Genomic DNA, 18,453 nt, shown 5'->3' on the forward strand with positions numbered 1-18,453 from the left:
TACAGTTATCCGCCATCTTGGATTTGCGGAAGCGTAAATCACGCTTATATTTCGCCGTTGTATCGTAAAATTGGTGGTATTAAACGGAGTACAGTTACACATTGAAAGGTTGTTGAGCACAAAAAATACAAAATGTCCATATCGGCAGTCTTTTTCCTCGATACAAAGGGGAAGGTGAGTTCACGTCATTTTATTCTGTAGCCAAATTACATCAATATGATCATTGAATGGATACATTGGGTCGCACACGGCACAGTACGGCCTACAGGTGCGGTGTCGCAAATCTGGATTGAATCTACCGGGTGGAATATGGGCTTAGCCTTGATAAATTCAAGATTACAAATATTAACCAATATTTTCCGAAAATCACATTGTGATTTTATCGTTTACGTTGATTGAAATGGATGTTAAAGTGACAGAAATGACACTGATCCTCCCAGTTCAATATTTGGGCCACGTAGCTACAACCACATACACATACACAAACGCCTAGACATAAAGAACCAGTGTACATTAATATATGACAAAAATAAAATTAGAAGAAAAAAAATTGAAACAGACTATATGTGAGAAAGGTCCACGACTGTCCCTCCATTTTGAAGTGAAAATTATAAAAAGAAATGATAAAAATAATTATAAATGTGTTGCTCATATTGGTAAGTCATTGGTCGGTTGGATGTGTTTTGTTTACCTATATGGGAAGTGACAAAAGTGTCTCACTTAGAAACTACAAGTAACTCACATCAGTACAAATGTAGTTACTTTATCACTCAAGCAGAAAAGAAAACATGAAAAGGAGCCAACAAGTAGCCTTTTTGTTGACTTTAAAAAATATTGTAAGATTTTCTTCACATTGGTGATCACATTTTTTTCCAAATTATTTTGATATTGATATGTAGATAAAACTTTCTGAGCGGACCTCATTCCTGTTATTCTGAGTACCTTTAGGATGTGTGTTTAGCCATATAGGATATTATTGTATTAATGTGCATGTACTGACTATTTGTTTGTAGGTGTTGATATCCCGCAATTACCGTGGCGATGTTGACATGTCATCCATTGATAAGTTTATGACTGTCTTGATGGACATGGAAGAGGAAGGTCAAAGTTCACCCATCATTGTACATGGCCCAGTGACATTTATGTACATCAAATATAATAACTTATACTGTATCCTTTAACATGGTTTCTTGAATAGTTTAGTTATGCAGTAGAAACTATAAAATCTGGATCACAAGATCAAGAAAAGTGTTACAAGTTGTTCACATATTGTAGGAGTAAAGGGAAGGCAATAAAAAAGAAAGGGAGTTTTGCATATAGATGGCTCCACTGATATGTGTAATGGATTACTATATTGAAATAAAGGTTGTTAAAAAAGAATTAGGTGTAGTATAGATAACAGCCTCCCTGTCTAGGTGGCACAAAAATCCTACCAGAGCCTGAGGTAGGATTCAGAACAGTTTTGAAGGCAATGGAGATTAAAATATGTCGTGAACCTGTCCTGAAACTATCCTGACTTAAGACACCTTCAAAAGATTTCTTGAAACCCTCCTGACTTCCTCCTATGTGCTGCATGGACGTACTCCATCCTGAAACCCTCCTGACTTCCTCCTATGTGCTGCATGGACGTACTCCATCCTGAAACCCTCCTGACTTCCTCCTATGTGCTGCATGGACGTACTCCATCCTGAAACCCTCCTGACTTCCTCCTATGTGCTGCATGGACGTACTCCATCCTGAAAGCCTCCTGACCTTCTGTATAGCACTGAAAGTTTGTAGATTTACAGTTTTCTTTCTATTCTGTTATTTGATTTGAAAATTGTGTTTCCTTAAGTCCAAAAGTTTGTCAAAGTTTAATTACATCACAATGTTTATATTCAAGAGCTGGTCAGGAATGACCACATGACATCTATAATGCTGTAACCTTCCTACATACATTGATGTAAATCTCTTTTGGTAATGAGTAAATCTGTCAGTTTGTGTCATTTTTGCCTGTGTGGGGGGATGTTCTTTTATAGTTCCATGTTCTCCTTAACTGACTCCTTCCAGTGGTGGCGACAACAAAGAAAAATGCCAATGTTGCTATGGTGTTCTCTATTCTTCATAAAATTGTTGAGGTAAGTGGAACAAAATAGAGGCCTAGATTCTGTACAAAATATCACAGGCTGTCAAAAATGAATAGAATACGCCTTTGTAAGCAAAGTAAATGATGTCATATCTAAAATGTCATCCTACATAGCTGTCAGTAATATAGACCATTTTCACCTGTATTTCTCATTATTTGACAAAGTATGGGATAAATACAATATATTGTTTCAAGTGAGATTCTTTTTTCATCAAGCAACCAGAGATGTATTTGCTAAAATTGTCACTTTTAAAAAAGACATTATACCTGTTTAATTAGTGATGTACAATATTGAGAAGTAAGCTATTACAAAATAGTTTGAAAAAATGGTCGAGTTCCAGCTTTATAAGGAAAGGGGGTACCTTGTGAATGGTAAGCCTTACGAGAGATAAAATACATTTGTTATATTCACTTTAAAATATAAGTACAGAGTTGGTATTGATCAGAACTTAGGTGGAAGTGACTTACAGGCCTCAGTTGCCAAGCATGTTGTCAGCAGACAAGTGTTTCTGTTATTGTAATCGTATCACAATACAAGCAGTGATCCCAGCCACGGTACTGATACGTATAAGTGAATAGAACATTATGCATTGTTATCTCATTCAACATCCATTGTTTATTATCAAATCACAAAGTATTATTTCCCTTTGATTTATTCTACTCATACATTTGAATGAATCAATCTATCCAATCTCATCTTATTTGTTTCAGGTGTTTTGTGAATATTTTAAAGAGTTAGAAGAGGAAAGTATTCGAGATAACTTTGTGCTTATTTATGAATTGTTAGATGAACTTATTGACTTTGGATACCCACAGACAACCGACAGTAAAATACTCCAAGAGTAAGTATGTGCACAGTATATCTTGAATGACGCTTCTTGCTTGGTGTCAAAACTGAATTTTCAAAGATGATCCCAAATCAGTTCCATCAAAGTGAAAGTCAATCATGGCATAGGCTATACAGTATATGTGAGGGTTTAGTACAAATCATATAAATAAGTGTGATACATACTGTGGAAGGCAACGTTTTAAGCTTGTATATCTTTGACATACCAGACTCACTACTGTTTTAAGGTTTTTACCAATATATTGTTGCAAATCAAATGTTGAAACAAAATGTTTTATTGGTAAAACTTGTAAAAAGATAGTAGTTAGGTTTCAGAAAGTGGCATAATTATGAATGTCGGTAATTATAGTATAAAAGTTATTGCAACTTCTTGTGATTCACTATATTTGTGTCGAGACCAAACAAATGTAAATTGATTTGTAACCTTACAAGGAGCGTCAATAAATGTAAGGTGAAGGTAATGCATGTGTTAAGATACAGCATAGTGTTTGTGTTCTCTCAGTCAGTGTTCACTTGGTTTACCCTTCTAAGATTTATTTCCAATTTCACATTGCACTCAACTTGTTGTCTGTGGCCAAGTCGCTACACCTTTTGCCTCTTACCACTGCAGTCAGGGTTCAAGCCATTACCTAGGTTTGATTAAATTTGTCTCTCTGTAAGTAAGAAGCTTTAGTGATGTTCAGTTTCACTTTAACAAACAACACAGGTTCTTCTTAATCACTCTGGTTTATTTTGCATTAACACTTATCCCATGAGGATCGGCCCTCATTGGACTTCTTGGGGAAACAAGTTTATTATAAAAACTTGTATAACTATCCAGTATAAATAAAAGATATTATTATAATTTCACTAAGTGTATCTAATTTATTGATTCACAATGTTAATGTATGTATTTTTATAAAATCCATTTTTCATTTCTCATGAACTATACAGGTATATCACACAAGAGGGTCACAAACTAGAAGTAGCACCAAGACCACCAATGGCAGTCACCAATGCTGTGTCTTGGAGATCAGAGGGTATTAAATACAGAAAGAATGAAGTTTTTCTGGATGTTGTAGAGTCAGTTAATTTACTGGTAAGTCATCAATGTGTTTCACTAAAGTAAGGTACATACAAGTTTGTCAAAATCAAGCCTTTCAAATTCATATCAAATATCTGTAGCAACAGTGACCACAGCTATGGCAACAGAGTAACTTAGGTGTTGAGAACCAAATACAAGTTTGTCAAGATCTAAGCATTTCAAATTCATATCAAATATCTGTAGCAGCAGTGACCACAGCTATGGCAACAGAGTAACTTAGGTGTTGAGAACCAAATACAAGTTTGTCAAGATCTAAGCATGTCAAATTCATATCAAATATCTGTAGCAACAGTGAGCACAGCTATAGCAACAGAGTAACTTAGGTGTTGAGATCCAAATACAAGTTTGTCAAGATCTAAGCATTCAAATTCATATCAAATATCTGTAGCAACAGTGACCACAGCTATGGCAACAAAGTAACTTAGGTGTTGAGAACCAAATACAAGTTTGTCAAGATCTAAGCATTTCAAATTCATGTCAAATATCTGTAGCAACAGTGACCACAGCTATGGCAACAAAGTAACTTAGGTGTTGAGAACCAAATGTATGTATAGGTTCATGAATAGTCAAGGATATGAGGTGTCTGGATATATTTACAAAGCCTTGACAATGAGAACAATGCCCAAAGTAACCATCACCTCAAAATATTTTGAAGGAAGTACCTTGAGTCAAGAGACATGCCACAAATATCAACAGTGTTACTCTTTCAAGATTACACCAAAGTCTTAGTAATTGATAATCAGGTGCATAACATCTGTGCTAGTATTTTTTCCTGAAAGTACAGATTTTTTTACAATCAGTTGTGTGTACATTTCAATAAGTGTAATGTGATGTGTTTTAAATATGTATAGTTACACAGCATGTAGGTAAGACTTCGCATAGTTTGCACTAATTCATTTGAACCGTAAAGTGATCAAATGTTGTATGTTACATATTTCATTGTGGTCCTCCAATATTGTGAGTATTGGGTTATTCATTTTCTAATGTGTAGGTGAGTGCTAATGCCAATGTCTTACGTAGTGAAATTGTCGGTGCAATTAAAATGAGGGTCTTCTTGAGTGGAATGCCAGAACTACGACTTGGACTAAATGACAAAATACTTTTTGAAAATACAGGACGTAAGTATAGCACTGAACTTGTTACTAGTTACAACCAAGTACATTATTTCCTTAATAGTTACTACATTTGTTCACAGTTTTATTAATCAAATATTTGTTTGTAAAGACACAAGAAGTTTATCTGGTATATAGACCATTTGTTTTCATCTCTACATAAAAGAAGTATCATATTGGTTTTGATTTTATGACCTCTTAATAAAACAAGATTGTAAAAGGGAAATTGACTGCAGTTTACAAGTTGATAAATATTTATGATAGTGTTTTTGATATTTTTGTTTTGCAAAAAAAAACGGAGTCCAAGTACAACAACTTCAGAAGTTTCATAATTTAGTCATAGTATTATTCCCAGGTCATACATGATAATTTTAAAGTGTCAAGTACCAATGTTGGTTTGAACGCTGTGTAAAGGAAGCCGTCTATATCAGGAAGTCTACTATGAAACCTGATCTTGATTGGGACTGGGGTCATTTTCAACTTTCACACATTCCATTCTTTTGTCACATGATTCCAGGGCTGAGTCATGTGACCAAATCAGAACATCAGACTGGTGAATAAGTCTACAGGTGTGAATGAAAGCTTTAGTTTTTGCTTTAATAGTGGTCTTTATGACTTTATATTTCAGGTACCAAGAGTAAATCAGTTGAATTAGAAGATGTAAAATTTCATCAGTGTGTCCGTTTATCCAGGTTTGAAAATGACAGGACCATATCTTTCATACCACCAGATGGTGAATTTGAACTCATGTCATACAGACTCAATACACATGTAAGTCTTAGTAGATAATTTGCTTTCTTTCTAGTCATGACTTTGTTGAAGTTCAGCAAATCTAACAAACAGTCATTCGGAACATTTAGTATTTCTTGGTAAGAATGTGTCTGAATGTGCTACAAACCACTTTAGATACACACCATATTTGGACACACATGCCATATTTGGACACAAATGACATATTTTGACACACTTGCCATATTTGGAGACAAATGCCATATTTGGTCAGGTCACACCATATTTATTCACACTGCCATTTTTAGACACACTCACCATATTTAGACACATGCCCATATTTAGACACTCAATATTTGGAATAACTGTATGTGGACATGCAATATCTAGATACATCTACCACATTTGAACAAATATGCCATATTTGAACACATTCACACATTTGCAAAATTTAGATGTATCTACCAAATATGCCATATTTATACACTCATGCCATATTTGGACAAAGTTTTGCAGGGTTTGATAAAGAAAAGTACTGGCAATACAACAGTGTTGATTGACAGCTTACCAATATGATTGACACTTGCAATTTTGGCTTGTGCATCAATATGTAAGGTTCAGTAATAATTCACAACTGTTTATTCATTTTACAATTTGTTATTTTTACAGGTGAAACCATTGATATGGATTGAATCAGTGATAGAACGTCATTCTCATAGTCGTGTGGAATACATGGTGAAAGCAAAGAGTCAGTTCAAGCGTCGTTCTACAGCTAACAATGTAGAGATCATAATACCAGTCCCCAGTGATGCCGACTCACCTAAGTTCAAAACCACCATTGGAAGCTGTAAATACATTCCAGAGATGAATGCTGTCTTATGGAATATAAAGTCTTTCCCAGTAAGTTATGTTGGAATAATTCCCAGTATCTACTTGTCGCTGACATCACAGTTAGGCAAAACAAAACAGGAATGGTTTCTGGTCAACACGTGCATCACTTAAATACTATTGCACTGGTCTTTTTCTTTTTTCACGTTTTTCCAGCCCATGTAGTGTGCACATACAGGGGGAAACACAAAAAAATAACCTCCCATCATCAGTGAAGACAACTGTTGAGCCAATCATGAACAAGCAAATGACATCTGCCCCCACATACACACTTGCTCTAAAGTAGTGAATATAAAGAACAGTAACTGCCATAAATAAGAGATTTAGTGACAGGTTTGTTGAGAATAAAAAAAAAGATTGCATTGTCACACCACTTTAGACAAAATGACCTGACCAGAAATAATTCTTTTTTTTTTGCCTTAACCATTGAGAATCTTAGACTTGGGTAAAACACACTCGGTAAGCCTTGAGATTATTATCACCAGGTATTGAGGTATGATGTAAAATGTTGACATTTAAAAAACACCACAGTCTCAATAGGGAACTTGCAAAACCCGCCATGTTGAATATTGCATCATGGGAAATGTGATAATAAATGCTAATCAATTAGTATTATGAACAATATTGTTATATTGTTTGTAACCACAAATGATCAATTCATAGTCACCCTGACCATTGTGGGAGGTTTATTTTATCGGTAGCTCCAGATTAGGTAATACGATAACCTCAAATATTCCCATAGTCCTTTGCATCTGAGTATTACTGTATGCTCAGACTGGATTGCAAGTTCCCTATTACTACAGCAGTAGATTCAGCTTACTAAGATAAGCTAAAACTATTGTTGTTTGGTGTGGTAGATTACACAAGTGGGTGCTAGCAGTGCCTGTTATTTCAGACAATGCCACTAGTGGGTGCTAGTGATGCCTGTTATTTCAGACAATGTCACTAGTGGGTGCTAGTGATACCTGGGGTTTCAGACAATGTTACTAGCGGGTGCTAGTGATGCCTGGGGTTTCAGACAATGTCACTAGTGGGTGCTAGTGATGCCTGTTATTTCAGACAATGCCACTAGTGGGTGCTAGTGATGCCTGGGGTTTCAGACAATGTTACTAGTGGGTGCTAGCAGTGCCTGTTATTTCAGACAATGCCACTAGTGGGTGCTAGTGATGTCTTGGGTTTCAGACTATGTCACTAGTGGGTGCTAGCAATGCCTGGGGTTTCAGACAATATCACTAGTGGGTGCTAGTGATGACTGATATTTCAGACAATGTTACTAGTGGGTGCTAGTGATGCCTGGGGTTTCAGACAATGTCACTAGTGGGTGCTAGTGATGCCTGTTATTTCAGACAATGTCACTAGTGGGTGCTAGTGATGCCTGGGGTTTCAGACTATGTGACTAGTGGGTGCTAGTGATGCCTGTTATTTCAGACAATGTCACTAGTGGGTGCTAGTGATGCCTGTTATTTCAGACAATGTCACTAGTGGGTGCTAGTGATGCCTGTTATTTCAGACAATGTCACTAGTGGGTGCTAGTGATGCCTGTTATTTCAGACAATTTCACTAGTGGGTGCTAGTGATGCCTGTTATTTCAGACAATATTACTAGTGGGTGCTAGTGATGCCTGTTATTTCAGACAATGTTACTAGTGGATGCTAGTGATGCCTGTTATTTCAGACAATGTCACTAGTGGGTGCTAGTGATGTCTGGGGTTTCAGACTATGTCACTAGTGGGTGCTAGTGATGCCTGTTATTTCAGACAATGTTACTAGTGGGTGCTAGTGATGCCTGTTATTTCAGACAATGTCACTAGTGGGTGCTAGTGATGCCTGTTATTTCAGACAATGTTACTAGTGGGTGCTAGTGATGCCTGTTATTTCAGACAATGTCACTAGTGGGTGCTAGTGATGCCTGTTATTTCAGACAATGTTACTAGTGGGTGCTAGTGATGCCTGATATTTCAGACAATGTCACTAGTGGGTGCTAGTGATGCCTGTTATTTCAGACAATGTTACTAGTGGGTGCTAGTGATGCCTGTTATTTCAGACAATGTCACTAGTGGGTGCTAGTGATGCCTGTTATTTCAGACAATGTCACTAGTGGGTGCTAGTGATGCCTGATATTTCAGACGATGTTACTAGTGGGTGCTAGTGATGCCTGATATTTCAGACAATGTCACTAGTGGGTGCTAGTGATGTCTGGGGTTTCAGACTATGTCACTAGTGCCAGTAGTGGGTGCTAGTGATGCCTGTTATTTCAGACAATGTCTCAACTACATTCCAGTAATTCTTTTGTGTTGTTTTATTTTCCATAGGGTGGTAAGGAATATCTGATGAGAGCTCATTTTAGTCTGCCTAGTGTAGAAGGAGAAATAAGAGAAGGTACCCCACCAATTCAGTGTCGTTTTGAAATTCCTTACTTTACAACATCGGGCATACAGGTAAGTCAACGTCATGCAAGAAGTGCTGAATGTGAAGTCTGTGTCATGCAAGAAGTGCTGAATGTGAAGTCTGTGTCATGCTAGAAATGGTGAATGTGAAGTCAGTGTCATGCAAGAAATGCTGAATGTGAAGTCTGTGTCATGCTAGAAGTGCTGAATGTGAAGTCTGTGTCATGCAAGAAATGCTGAATGTGAAGTCTGTGTCATGCAAGAAATGCTGAATGTGAAGTCTGTGTCATGCTAGAAGTGCTGAATGTGAAGTCTGTGTCATGCAAGAAGTGCTGAATGTGAAGTCTGTGTCATGCATGAAATGCTGAATGTGAAGTCAGTGGAGAAAAAATAAGTTAAACACATACTAGAAGCCTTGTTCTCAGCCCCCTGTGTGAATAACTTCTGTCATGAAAGAAATGCTCTGTTTGTGAACAATTGTGGTCATCACCGTCATAACTGTAGATGGCATCAACGGTCCAGACACTTGCTTATTCTTGCACTGTTCCACAAAATAGTAAGGGCGGGTGAAAATTATTTTGGTGTCGGAGCTGAAACTTTGGGTTTGTCAGGTAATGAGAACCAGGGTCACCTAAGTTGATTGCATGGGGTAGTAACACAATGTTAGTAACAGAAAAGGGAAGGGTGGGGGGGGGGGGGGGTACAACCAAAGGGTTCCATGTATATCAACATGTAATAAAACAGCTATAGGGTGTGTTAAGTATTGTATCTGTTATAACATTGTTACATTCCATTGTAGGTTCGCTATTTGAAGATCATTGAGAAGTCAGGTTACCAAGCGTTACCATGGGTACGTTACATCACACAGAATGGAGACTACCAAATCAGAACAAATTAGTAAGAAGAACAGACAGACAACAAAATAATGAAAGATCTAGACTAAAGATTCATGTGTCTTTATTCTTGTAGAAATGACAGCAAAGTGGAGCATTTTTACAATTGAATCATGACTATTAACTAATTATAATTTAAACTCCCCTTGTAGATATAGCCTTTCCCCCTTCGAAGTAAGTTGTACAAGTTAGTATCTGTCTGTCATATCAACACTGCAAAGTAGAATGCTTTACACTTATCCAAATAAAAAACAGTGTTATGAAGAAGACAGCCAGGTTGGACCCAAATACAGCTTATTTTCACTGGCTAATATTCAAGTATTATACAGTTATTTTGAACAGATTGTTCTGAAGGTCGTAAACCCAAAGTGTGAAATTTGTAATATGTGAATTAAAAAAACTCCAGTAAACAAAGAATAAAGATGGGGTTTTTTGCAACTAGACTGTGAGGGCAGTATGACATGTATTACTGTGAGGGCAGTGTGACAGCTATTACTGTGGACATGTTGCTTGATAAAGAGTAATTTAGAGGCACATACTGTTACAACTTAGGATTACAAATGCATGGATATATCAAGAAAGCTCTGTTAATGAAGATATAATAGTTTGTACTTTTGACAAGTTATTTATGTAATCACAAAAAGAGAAGAGTCATTTGAACATTTAGTCAAGAAAATGAAGTCTGACCGCAGTATGTAGTGTATTAGGTTGGCAGAGTTGTCTATTTTCAGTATGAGGAATGTGATAAACATTGTATCATAAATGTCTTAATTTATGTACCAGTATACTTCAAGAATTACAAGGGATAACTATGAGATGCATAGAAAACTGTCAAGTTCTTTTCAAAGGATTTCTCCACATTTCTATGAGAAATCTACCACTTCTCAAATAAATCATAACGAAATTATAAATAAATCAAAGGAAAATTTAATTAGGGTGTGTGTTTCTGTTTCTGTTTACACCTTTTTACTGACGAGAGAGAGAGAGAGAGAGAGAGAGAGAGAGAGAGAGAGAGAGAGAGAGAGAGAGAGAGAGAGAGAGAGAGAGAGAGAGAGAGGGAGGAGGGAGATAGGGAGGGTGGTGTGTCAGCTGAACCTCAAAGTTTGTATACAGTATTTTTATCAGCCGCCCGGAGGGGACTTGTACATTGGGTTCCATCCATCTGTGCGTGTGTTCACCCTCATATCTCGGGTATGCACCAACTGATTTCAACCAAACCTGGCAGAAAGGTATCATACTATGTGAGACATATGCACGCCACTTTGTTTTACAACTGAGTCAAATAAGGCTCAATGGCAGCTGTATTTGTTGTTTGTGTATTTACCCTCATATCTCTGGCAGGCACCAACCGATTTCATTCAAACCTAGCATAAAGGTCACATTCTCTTTTTGTGATTAATTTGTTGATAAATTTCATGCATCATAACTTAAATTTGGGGGTATATGTAGTGACTCTATTTAAGTGCCTACACCCATATTATCACTGATAATTTATGACCATGAAAAGGGTTTTTCAAGGTCAAATACCCAAATTTGGGTTATCTTCATAGATTAGCGTGCTATATCATTTGGTTTTTTGGGGGGATTAATGTTTCATTGAAAAGTTACTGACTGTTACTGTATAGTCATAAGTAGTGGTCAGACTCGTTGGCGGCGGCATCTTTTATTTAGCCTTTTGAACAATTCGGTAATTTCTGCAGTACACACTCATACACGCACACACGCACGCACACACACACACACACACACACACACATACATACATACATACATACATACATACATACATACAATCATACATACATACATGCATACATACATACATACATACATACATACATACATACATACATACATACATACATACCCATATATACACACCGAATTATCTGGGTCTTTTACTAGTACGATGTTTATGATGCGCGTTCAGCATCACCTTGTTCTTTGTACAGCGACACTGCTGTCCAACACGTTTGTGGTCGTAGGGAAGAAAAAATACCAGGCAATATTACGTGAGATGACTAATATTAGACAATTAGCATACACGGATCAATACGCTTTGGTAACCTCCAGCTGATGGTTTAGTGACGACAAAAATAAACTTTGGGGAGGTTAGAAAAAAATGCTGACAACTACTGGTTTGTTTTGTCCACCAAAAGAAAGAAATCCCTATGAATTCAGGCTGATAATTGTCGATTCGTTTCCATGTCAACTCGCGCGAACTCCAGAGTTTAAAGGTTTGAACGATTACTGATTAACATAACAATTATATATAAATGGTGTACTAACTAAACCAGGGTCTTCCAAATTACACAACCCTTGCAGCCTTCCTTGCCTTTACATGAAATGCAACCTAACCCTACCAGCGATTGACACAGTTGCATTTTAAAACTAATTAAATTCTTTCCTTCAATCAAACCCGAAAAAATGAAATAAAAGTTGAGCCTACAAAATATCTGCAAAAGTCAGTCTAAAAGAAGAATATATCAAGGTACCCTAGAAGTATGCTAATTATTGCATGGTATAACATATAACCATGCTATCAATTCTAAAGCTTGTTCTGATATACAGCATATTGCAATAATTATAAATACCTAAATCTTACTGTTGTCTTTCATCGTGACGTTTTTTTCTGACGCCACATGGTTTAGGGTAACGACACTTCCATCAATGATATTAATTTCACCCTTGACCTTGTATCATTTATCCCATATAGCAAACTTTCGGTATTATGAATATAATTTCAAGTTCGTTTTTACTACCTTCGAACAATGGGACTGCACTCAGCGTAGTTGAAACAATATCATTTATTTACATGAAATGTGGTTAAGTAATTTTAGCCCAAATCATGCAAACTGTTAGATTAATATCAACATGTATATGCCTATGACTTTACGGGTATGTCATTCTAGAAATATCCCAGTCATTTATGATTTAGATGGATGCATATAAAAAAATAAAGACTACAAAGTATTATTTTATGTTTCTGACGTCATACATCCAGGGTTGGTACCGCCTTTGAAGATCGCTGGACTTTAATTTCTGCGGTCCAGGTGACCCTGGTCAAATGGTTACGTAATGTTTATGCATTCTTTAAAACAAGGCATACAAAGTGTCATTTCATTCTTTTTTTACACTGTATATACAAATTGCTTGAAAATATTACCTCTATGACTGAACTAAGACTTTTAATTGTTGTCGATATTAGTGATGATTTACTTTTAAAAATACCATCGCCTTTATTCAACAAGTCATTATTCTGATGTCAGAGGTGAGTGCGAAAATAAATTCTTTTCTATACAAACAGGCTAACAGTGTTCGGGTAACAAGGACAAATTCATATCATATGACGGCACTTTTCTTACTGTGTATCCCATATGGTTAAAAGTCAATGGTAACAATTGAATCCGAATGGCATTTCTTTTTAAACAGCAAAAACTAAACCTCGAGATGGACACAATCCATCTATATTGTTGACTCATATTCATAGCTACCCTGTTTACTGATATTCAAATATTGTCAATATAAACATAGAACGGCGGAATATTAATCGGCTTTGCTCAATCGCTAATCAACGTTTTTTTAACCAACCATTTTCAGCAATTAATGCCGGGATTGTGAATATGCATATGAGTATTATGATGTCAAAATGTTGCAAGAGCTGTAATTGGTAAGTATGTTCACTTTGTTGTCTGTTGTGAACAAACACAAACATATATGTACTCGGATTGAACTGGTATATCAGTGTACGTTCGTTTTCAGGAGCATACCTGAACATTTCTCTCATTTGTCTTGATGACAATTGAAGAAGAGGCTGTACCTTTTAGGATATATACGATAGGTTAATCACGTGTCTTCCATAATTATTATACCTAGGTGAGATAGATATGAAGGCCGAGGTGATACATTTTGAGGATGACACTCGCAATTGAAAGAAGATTACCATAGTTCTGCCGTGCAGGTATTAGGCAGTGTTTTCTCAAAATATGGCGATCAACACTCCATCTACAATCTTAAGGCGAGACTCTACAATAAGTGGTCTTACTGAGTTGGGTCACGACACTAGGATAACGTGTACGTCTGGTGGATATTTGACATCCTTTGTGTTGACTGTGTTGGTTGCTGGATATCTGTTACTAGGAGCTTTTGTCTTTTGGAGAATCGAGGCAGCATACGAAAACGAAGTTGACCATGAACTGGACCGTACTAAACAAAATATCATTGATGAATTAGTTCTCAAAATTGTAGGAAACAACTATAGTTTGGATGCAGTTAACGTATCTATGGAACTGGAAAATGGGTTTGCTAAGTATTATGAAACATTGAAGACTGAATGTTTTAACGGTTTACTTTATGACTATGAACACACATGGGAGCTATTTATGGGATATGTATTATCATTGAGTATTATAACAACAATAGGTAAGTATGATATTACACTAAACAGAGCATTTAGCAAGTGAAACATTTGAAATATTAACTATGAAATGTTATATTAATTATGCAATATATAAATATTACTCCATACTTGACTTTCTATAATTGAAGTCTCAAATACCTGCAAGTTTTCGCTAATTTCGTTAATACTTGCCTGTTGATCATCAATCAATCAATCAATCAGTCAGTCAGTCAGTCGATTGATCAATCGGTGAATTGATAAAGCACCAGTTTCCACTACGATGTAGAGTTCAAAGGCGCTATAAGTTAAAATGCTCTGGAGAATAGATATGTAGAAGGCGTTAGTTGAAGTTGTTGATTTTTGATGTATTTCTAATAGTAATAATAGCAGTGTACTCCATAGAAGGGGTACATCACTGTAGCTTGGCAATAGTTCATCCAGAGATTTGACACCATCACACTTTGCTGGAAAACTGTTGAATCTTTTAATTAGTTGAATTTGTCAATATTAGTTATTAATGGTACTGTGTATACCGGATTTACATATTTTGGTAAATAGTGAAACTAATCAAACCTGCCCATTCACTCGACAACATAGTTTAATTTGATGTATAGTGATGATCCATTTTGATCATTTGGCACCCATGCATGCTGAAGGCAGTACAACACACAATGAATAGAAAAACAAAAATTAAGATGAAACTATATATCATTTCAGTTACAGCTGTCCTTGGATATTGAACATTCACAAAATATAATTATGACCCCTTTGTTGACTAACTCCGTATAAGAAATTCAGAAACCCAATACATACTAAATCTTATATTTAGAATCAACCTGAATCAACATAGTGAGATAAAGATCTTTCACAATGAGGATTGCGAATCAAGACTCCTCGGTATTCTCAATTTAGTTGTCCCTACTGCTACAAATTATATCACGATGTCATCTTTATGTATAGACTTACTAACACGAGCAGCAGAGCTCTGTCAGTTGCTAGACAAGATTCAATATATTTAAAATAACAATTAGACATGATATAATAATAATATTTGATATAAAACAAAAGTGATTTCTTAAGACTGTAAAGTGACAAACTGTGTCCCTTTAAATTCTATGTTGTGACAAAATTGATTACACTTTTTTTTTGTTAATTTCGGTACACACTATATTTCAGGATATGGCCATGTTGTGCCGAGATCAGAAGCAGGACAAGTATTCAGTATGGTGTATGCAGTCTTCGGGATACCAATTTTCCTACTATTCCTCACTAATCTTGGTGACTGTATTGCAACTTGGGCAAGGAAACGAGCAAGGAAGATTATATATTACCAGGAAAGACGAAAACTATTGAAGAAAAAGAGGATCGCAGCCGCTGTAGTATTGTCTCAGATGAATGGCTCGGCTTTTGTCATTGAGGATAATTGGATATTAAGGGCAAATGTGAGGGATAAGAAATCATTAGGTCTTGAAGATTGTACAGGAGGAATCAGTCATGATATCGGATTGCAAGATGGGTTTTCAAACCATCGAGCACTCCATGTGAATGACAGCACACAACCTCATCTAACACAGAGGGTGTATGATATCGCACCGTGGCTTACAAACGAAGAAATATTTGAATTCCGCCAAATGCACAGCCCCACTCAAACTAATACTCAAGATTTAATTGAAGAAGAACGAGATGACGAAGAAACGCAGCACATTCAAAATGATGCAGTGTGCGTAGGACATGTGAGGAAGCCTTCGCTACAAAACATACCGGATGAAAATGATAAGGATTCAGGTAAATTGAAAGCAGTGTCACGTGACACGTCACGTTGTCCACACTGTCAAAAAGAAGTTTGCGAGGAGGAGGAAGCATTAGCGTTGATTATTTTGACTTTAATATTCTTCTGTTATATTTTCCTAGCTTCAGTGCTTGTCTGGGTTACTGAACCAGAATGGACGTATTTAGAATCTATATACTTTTGTGTTATAACCGCTACAACCATAGGATTTGGTGATTACGTGCTGCAAAGGGGTGATAGCCAATTCCTCATATATTGTAAACCAGTGGCCATGGCGTGCTCCATTATCTTCGGACTCATGATATTATCAGCTTTATTCAATACTGCACAGATCGGATTACGAATAATGGGAAATTATATAAGAAAATACATCAAGCAATTTCTGTTTAAAATAAATGCTCCATGTCGAAGAGAAACAACACCTGCAGGGACAGCTGACGGAGAATCGCCTTGATTTAATTTTGATTTTACAAAAAGTGGACAAGGAGTTAATGTCATTTACTGAATGTATATGTATTGCATTGAAATTACATGGACCCATAAACCTTTAATAAAACGTAAGTCATTTACAACGATTTGATGCTTATAATATAAATTCTTACTTTGATTTTAACATTGCAGGCAAAGAGTATTTTCAGTACTGTTGCATAAATCAAAGATGGCTTATCTAATGAATTTTCATGAGGAAGTATACTAGGCAAACTGTAGCTACCAGGCACCACGAAATATTGACGATCGCAAGTAGAAAATTCATTATGTATTTGGGTAAAACTTGTTATTTTTCTAACAAAAACAGTTTTTTTAACCTGATCATTGCATAACCAATCCACGTTGTAAATACATTTCAAAGAAGTACACATTATTCAGTGTTATAATTATACTTTGTCAAAGCATAAACCCTTGCTGGAGTGAAATTCAGTGTTTATGGTCATAGATATAAACTTATGAAAATTAATATAATTAAGATTTACCTAAAAAATAAACCCATTGGATACACTTATTTTGTTTATGTATTTATGTATGATATCACAAGGTTTCCAAAACAAACATACAAAGGGCAAATTATATATATATATGTGTGTGTGTATATATATATATATATATATATATATATATATATATATATATATATATATATATATATATATATATGTATATGTATATATATATATATATAATTTATATATATATATATATATATATATATATATATATATATACAGTGTATGTATGTATGTATGTATGTATGTATGTATGTATGTATGTATGTATGTATGTATGTATGTATGTATGTATGTATGTATGTATGTGTGTATGTGTTTGTTTGTTTGTTTGTGAGTGTCTGCGTATGTGTGCGTTCATACGTGCGCGCGTGTGTGTGTGTGTGTGTGTGTGCGTGCGTGCGTGAATGTGCCTGTAAGTTTGTATTACGTTTGAACATGTGAAAGTTCTGAAATCACAACGTCGTAAACCACAGTTCTCTTTTACGGCACCGTCCGAAACATACTCCGGCATGTACTGTGGCTGGCCAGAATTGAAATAGCGTTTATATTTAGTTTAATACGTGTATGTGTATAGAGTTTCCTGCACGTGTTCATCTTATTTCTTTAGTTATGTTGAAACTTGTAATCCTTCAAACGATTTGCGTTCATCACCACACTCACTTTTCTAGCTCGCAAAGGGGAAACGAAGACACATCAAAATATACCAGACCAATTCCATCGACTTGAGATAGTTCAGCAAAAACACTCCAATACTAAGTATGTGTACATCGAAACCATTGTGCTATCAATGAATGTTATATACTCTTCATACTGTTTGAACCGTTCACTAGTTCATATTGTTCTAACAACACACTATCTATTGACAAGTAGCTCATGTCATCAAACATTGCCATACTTGGGCTAGATACATTCACGCGAAGTCATTAATTGCGGGTATAAAAGCTAAAATTAGTTGTTGTAAATAAATGTTGACAAGTCATGTAATCAACAACGCGTCATCAACTGTTACTGCCCCATCGCCCGATACTATATATGCATCAGTACGGTTCCATTGGCAATTTGCCAAAGATAAGAACGCCATGGATAATCATTTAGACATAAATATATTAATATCGCCAAATGCTGCAAAGTAGGTAACACACCAAAACTTCTACAAATACTGCAATATGAAAATGCAATAAATCAATAAATCAATAT

The 18,453-nt window shown here is 35.9% G+C and overlaps 1 protein-coding gene across 1 annotated transcript; it reads left to right on the forward strand.

Moving 5' to 3' along the window:
* Positions 1–9: 9 nt before the first annotated feature.
* Positions 10–10,979, forward strand: LOC144436098 (AP-1 complex subunit mu-1). Its single transcript, XM_078124783.1, has 10 exons — positions 10–174; positions 1,014–1,170; positions 2,050–2,117; positions 2,837–2,967; positions 3,906–4,050; positions 5,048–5,174; positions 5,797–5,939; positions 6,567–6,797; positions 9,097–9,222; positions 9,971–10,979. Exons 1-10 carry the CDS (start codon positions 133–135, stop codon positions 10,067–10,069), a joined length of 1,269 nt encoding a protein of 422 aa, XP_077980909.1. The 5' UTR covers positions 10–132; the 3' UTR covers positions 10,070–10,979.
* Positions 10,980–18,453: the final 7,474 nt, after the last annotated feature.

Source organism: Glandiceps talaboti, chromosome 6, assembly GCF_964340395.1.
Source record: "Glandiceps talaboti chromosome 6, keGlaTala1.1, whole genome shotgun sequence".
In the NCBI taxonomy this organism is placed as follows: Eukaryota; Metazoa; Hemichordata; class Enteropneusta; family Spengelidae; genus Glandiceps; species Glandiceps talaboti.

Bases quoted from the DNA above. Each gene is read 5' to 3' on its own strand.
- LOC144436098 (XM_078124783.1), top strand. From the start codon at position 133: ATGTCCATATCGGCAGTCTTTTTCCTCGATACAAAGGGGAAG. The intron at 6,798-9,096 runs GTAAGTTATGTT...TATTTTCCATAG, and splicing joins GGAATATAAAGTCTTTCCCA to GGTGGTAAGGAATATCTGAT. The intron at 9,223-9,970 runs GTAAGTCAACGT...ATTCCATTGTAG, and splicing joins TTACAACATCGGGCATACAG to GTTCGCTATTTGAAGATCAT.